Consider the following 5417-nt stretch of genomic DNA (forward strand, 5'->3'; position numbering starts at 1 on the left):
TAAATATTGAAATAAATATATGATAGAGATAGAGATATAAAAATGTAAAATATTTTATATCTACTTACAATAGATATAAATATAACAATATATAATATATAGAATAGATTAGAATATATTGATTATCTATTATTAATACTATATTATACAATACTATATTATATAATATATATTCCAAATAGTAAAATGATACATACTATATAATACTACAGTAGAATAGAATATGTAGAATATGTAGAATATAAATGTATAATTATATAAACAATTATGTATCAAATCCCACAAAGCCGTGAATTTCGTGCCTTGGAGCCGCAGAGCTCCAAGGGGAAGGGTCGGGACCGGGATGTGGCCGCTCCCCCCGGAACTGATTCCCAGTTCCAGCAGCAAACTGGGACCAGTCCCCGCAGCGGGTCCTCCCGCCCGCCAGGGGGCGCCGCGGACGCGGAAGCGCCTCCCGCCGGCAGGTCCCGCCCACGCCGGGGCGGCCGCGGAGGCGGCAGCGGGGGGAGCAGCGAGACGGAGCGGTCTGGGGACAGAGCGGCTCCGCGACGGGGCCGCGATGGCGGCGGAGCCGGAGGACTACGAGTCCGTGCTGTGCGTGAAGCCGGCGGTGCTCGTGTACCGCGTCCCGCCCAGGGCCTCCAACCGCGGCTACAGGTGCGGCCCGAGCCCGTCCCGAGCGGTGTCAGCGCCTCCGGGCTCGGGGGGGGGCCCGCCCCTTCCCTGCGGGCTAGGGGGGGTCCCCTCCCTGTGGGCTCTCGTGGGTCCCCCCGGCCTTGGGGCAGGGGGGTTCCCTCCTCCTCATGAGGTGTTTGGGGGCCGCCCCGCCCCGTAGGGTTTGTGGGGGTCCCCTCCCTGAAGGTGTTTGGGGTTCGCCCCTCCCCGTAAGTTATTTGGGGCCTGCACCATCCCAGGGGCAGCAGGAACTGCCCCCTGAGGTATCTCTGCCCTTCAGGGGGTTTCTCTGCCCCCCCGGGGTATCCCTGCCCCCCCTCCCAGCCCCACCGGGCTTGTCTCCATCCCTCCGTGTGTTTTGGGGTCCCCCCTCCCATCAGTCCCGGACTAAAGTCCGTCCTGCCCCGCCAGGCCGTGCCCGGCCCAGCTCAGCACACCCAGGAGCTGCTTCTCTCGGAAACCCCCGTGGAAAGGGAACCGAAACCTCCCGAGCAGCCCTGGCTGCTCCCCCGAACCCAAACCCCGCGGCCGTTCTGGGGCAAACGGGAGCTCCTGTGCCAAAGCCCCTCCTTGCCAGCTCCGGGGGGCTCTGGGGGGGCGGCTCAGACGCATTCCCTGTTTCCCAGAGCCGCGGAGTGGCAGCTGGACCAGCCGGCCTGGAGCGGGAGGCTGCGGATCACGGCCCGCGGCAGCACCGCCTTCATCCGCCTGGAGGACAAGACCTCTGGTGAGGGGCGGTCCGTGCATCCCGGGGATCCTGCTGCCGAGGCCCGGCGTTATCCCGCTCCTGTCGCTGTTTTCCAGGAGAGCTGTTTGCCCAGGCGCCCGTGGAGCAGTTCCCGGGGATTGCTGTGGAGAGCGTGACGGATTCCAGCAGATACTTCGTCATCCGCGTGGAGGATGAGAATGGTGTGTCACCACATTCCTTGGGAAGGCTTCAGAGCCCTCCCTGCCCCTGTTTGGGAAGGATTCCTGCTTTCCAGGGGAGGATGTTCTCCGTACAGGGCGGCAGAAGAAGGAATTATTGTTTGGGGATGATTCCTCCTCATGGGAAGGATTCCTGTTTTTAAGGGCTCATGTTCCCTGCATGGGCTGGCAGAGGGAGGAACTCTCTCCCTCCCACGCATCAGCAGGAACACAAACACTTGGATTTTCCTGCTCAGTGTTGGAGTGAGGGCACGGGATCCTCACCCTGGTGCCAGCTCTGCTTTGTGTTCCACTCCAAGCTGTGGGAGCACCAAGGAGGTGAAATCCCTGGAGAAGGGGAGGGTTTGGAGTGACCTCATTGTGGCCTTCCTGTGCCTAAAGGGGCTCCTGGAAGCTGGAGAGGGACTTGGGACAAGGGATGGAGGGACAGGACAAGGGAATGGCTTCCCACTGACTGAGGGCAGGGATAGATGGGAGATTGGGAAGGAATTCTTGGCTGTGAGGGGGAAGGTTGGCTGGGATGGAATCCCAGAAAAGCTGTGGCTGCCCCATCCCTGGAAGTGTCCAAGGCCAGGTTGGACAGGGCTTGGAGCAAGCCGGGCTGGTGGAAGGTGTCCCTGCCCGTGGCAGGGGGTGGGATGGGATGATCCTTAAGGTCCCTCCCAGCCTGAACCCATCTGGGATTCTGTGATTCCGTCATCTCCAGTGCCATGGCTCGGTCTCCAGAGGCCCAGCTGTCCCTGGAGCTGGCAGCAGGCACGAGGCTGTGTGGGCTGGGCTATCCCATCCCTCCTGCCCTGCCCTGCTCTCCAGCCCTGCTCCCTCGTCCCTCCCAGGCCGCCGGGCTTTCATCGGGGTCGGCTTCATGGACCGAGGAGACGCCTTCGACTTCAACGTGGCCCTGCAGGACCATTTCAAGTGAGTTTGTGCCTTTCCCTGCTCCTCAGCTCCAGTTTTGCCAGGTGTCCCCCCAGGAATGTTGCAGGAGTGGGCAGGTGTGGTGGGAAGAGCTGGAAACTCCCGTGTCCCTGCTCTCCCTCTTTCCGCTGTTTCCCAGTCTGCATCAGCACTGTCCCAAACTGGGCTTCCCAGCCCAAAGCGGGCAAACTCCCTGATTTATTTCCCTTCTCTCATGTGCCACCTGCAAGGGGGGTGGCCCTGAGGGACTGCTCCAGCTGCTGAGAATAGTGGGGTTTGGGGAGGGCTGGCTCAGGATCCGTGGGAACGGTCCCTGCGGTGCTGCCGTGTCAGGTGAGGTCTTGGATCACACCCGTAGCCTTTAAGGAGCTGCTGGCGGGCACAGGGGATGATCCTGAGCAGGATTTGTCTGGGGGAGCCTGGGGCTGCCTGCTGACGTCTCCTTTTCCACGGATTTAATTCCTGCAGGTGGGTGAGGCAGCAGAGCGAGCTGGCCCGGCAGGACCCGGATCAGGGACCCAAACTGGATCTGGGATTCAAAGAGGGACAAACCATCAAACTCAACATCGCTGTGAGGGGCTTTTCCAGCTGATTCCAGCCTTTGGGTGGCACAGGAAAGCAGCGGCTTCTCCCCAAAACCCTCCTGCAGGAGGAATGCCGGAGCAGAGCCCACTGGGATAACGCTGCGGGCAGGGCTTTGCAGGGGGTTGTGTTACAACTCCTGGTTCCAGAACGGGGTCTAGGGGATTTGGGGGTAAAAACCACCCTCGGTGTGACCCCTCTGGATGCACCAGCAGTGGGATATCCCAGCACTGCTGGATTTTCTCCCCAAAATAACCCCGTCTGGGCTCTGCGGGATCCGTGGCCGCGAGGATTCGCTCCCCGGCTCTGGCTGTCAATGTGATCCCACCCAAACTCCCCCCTCTCCTTGCAGAACATGAAGAAAAAAGAAGGAGCCCCGGGGAACCCCAGACCACGCCTCGCAGGGCCGGGGGGCCTGACCTTGCTGCCCCCTCCTCCCGGGGGCAGGGGCTGTGGGGAGCGGCCGCCCTGCCTGCCCGGCCCCGCCCGGCTCCCGGGAACGCCCATCACAGGTCTGTGGGCACTCCCGGGAATCCATCCGTGCCGGGGGAACGGGGCAGGCAGGGCGGGATGTAACTCCTGGTGCTTGTTTTCTCTCTCCCCGATGCAGACTCGGTGCTGTCCTGGCCTCAGCCCTCTGCTCCCGCTGCTCCCGCCGCCGATGCCTGGGGAGACTTTGCCAAAGCTTCGGGGTGAGCCTCGAGGGGCTTGGGGTGGGATTTGGGTGCCCCAAATCCCGCTGGTTTTGCTGGGAAACCCCGCTGGGGTGGGGGCACTGCTCCAGCCAGCCCTGACTCTGGGATTCAAAGGCAGCTCTGCCGGAGCCCCAAGAGCGTTTGGACAGCGCTCCCAGGGACAGGGGGGGATTTTGGGGTGTCCTGGGCAGGGCCAGGAGTGGGACTGGATGATCCTTGGGGGTCCCTTCCAGCTCAGGACGTTCCATGGTTCTGTGTGGTGCAGATTCCCTGAGTTCAAGTCCACAGGCAGTTGTTGCTCCGGGATAATTCTGGGGTGATCCTGGAGCAGCCATTTGCTGCCTGGATGGCTTTTCCAGGTCTAAATCCCCTTTTTCCCCTGGTTTTCCCTCTCTGCAGGTCGACTCCTAACCAGACTCAGGGGAACACTGGCTGGGTCCAGTTCTGAGCCCACGAGGGTACTGGGATCCTTGGGATTCCTTTGGGACCAAAGAAGCAGCTTCAGGACACCTCACTCCTGCCTTAAATCCTGCCTGGCGTCAAAATGCTGGAATAAGTGCTGGAAAGAAACAGCCACGTGCCTTCAAACACTCCACACACCTGTGCCTGCTGCATCCAGGGCCTGGGATTGTCCCCCTGGATCATGGGAGACCTTCTCCTTTGGGAAGAACCACCCGGTTCGTCCCCTCTGCTCCGTGACAAGAGGGTGCTTGGGGTCTCCTCAGAGACTTTCTCCTGGGTTTTTTGGGCTGGATAAATCCTTCCCTGGGCAAGGAGCATCCTCCTGGAGACATCCCACTTCCCAGACCCGCACCAACGCCCGCCAAGGTGCCGACTATCACCTTGGTGGTTTTCCTGAGCACTTACCTGGGATGTTGGGAAGCTCCAGCCGGGGTGTTTCTGTGCTGAAATCCCTCATTTCTTACTCTGGGAAGTTTGCTTTTATTCCTCCTCTCCTTTGAAGACAAGATTTTGTACTTCTTTCCGTGGACTTTTCACTGGGGACAGAACGGTCTCTTGGACAGAGCTGAGATTCCTCCTTAAACAAAGGAATATTTTCTTACCTATTTATACTGAGCCTTTTCCACGTACGAAATCCCACTTTTTTTTTTTTGTTTGTTTGTTTGTTTTTATTCAGTGCCTTGGATTTTCCTTTTCCAACTGGCTGACTGGGCATTTTTTGCTTTCAGAGCTTCTCCCCGGGCCTGGCAGCAAAGCCAGGTGAGGCTGTAACGCTTCAGAGCCGACAATAAAACCCTTTGGAAGCCACCGTGGAATTTTTTTCCTCCCTCTTCCAAGCCCCGGGGGGGGGGGACACGACTGTGATGGGCTTTTGTGATTCCCTGTCCTCGGCAGCTCCAAGGAAACGGGAATGGGAAGGGATTGGACAGGAAGCACAACAGAACCTGTTGCTTAGCAGTGGTTGGCGGTTCGGGAGGACGCCGGGAGAGGGAGGTGAGGGAGGAAATGGGGGGAAAATGAAGGAGTTTGGGACAAACAGGCTCGGGGTGGGGACGGGATTTGAGGCAGCTCCCGCTTGGCCGGAGGGATCCACAGCGAATAATCCTCAATCCCATTTGCCTGTTCCCGGTAATCCAGAGGAGAAAGGGCACTTTCCCT

The 5417-nt window shown here is 59.0% G+C and overlaps 1 protein-coding gene across 1 annotated transcript; it reads left to right on the plus strand.

Moving 5' to 3' along the window:
- The first annotated feature begins 504 nt into the window (after window positions 1-504).
- Window positions 505-5067, plus strand: LOC114072949 (adaptin ear-binding coat-associated protein 2-like). Its single transcript, XM_027910761.1, has 8 exons — window positions 505-657; window positions 1302-1402; window positions 1480-1584; window positions 2439-2520; window positions 2989-3091; window positions 3455-3614; window positions 3713-3794; window positions 4197-5067. Exons 1-8 carry the CDS (start codon window positions 560-562, stop codon window positions 4243-4245), a joined length of 780 nt encoding a protein of 259 aa, XP_027766562.1. The 5' UTR covers window positions 505-559; the 3' UTR covers window positions 4246-5067.
- Window positions 5068-5417: the final 350 nt, after the last annotated feature.

The sequence above is a fragment of the Empidonax traillii genome, unplaced genomic scaffold (assembly GCF_003031625.1).
Source record: "Empidonax traillii isolate 1590-97213 ecotype Southwest subspecies unplaced genomic scaffold, ASM303162v1 scaffold4594:size16098, whole genome shotgun sequence".
NCBI lineage: Eukaryota > Metazoa > Chordata > Aves > Passeriformes > Tyrannidae > Empidonax > Empidonax traillii.

Bases quoted from the DNA above. Each gene is read 5' to 3' on its own strand.
- LOC114072949 (XM_027910761.1), top strand. From the start codon at position 560: ATGGCGGCGGAGCCGGAGGACTACGAGTCCGTGCTGTGCGTGAAGCCG. The intron at 1,403-1,479 runs GTGAGGGGCGGT...GCTGTTTTCCAG, and splicing joins CCTGGAGGACAAGACCTCTG to GAGAGCTGTTTGCCCAGGCG. The intron at 1,585-2,438 runs GTGTGTCACCAC...CGTCCCTCCCAG, and splicing joins CCGCGTGGAGGATGAGAATG to GCCGCCGGGCTTTCATCGGG.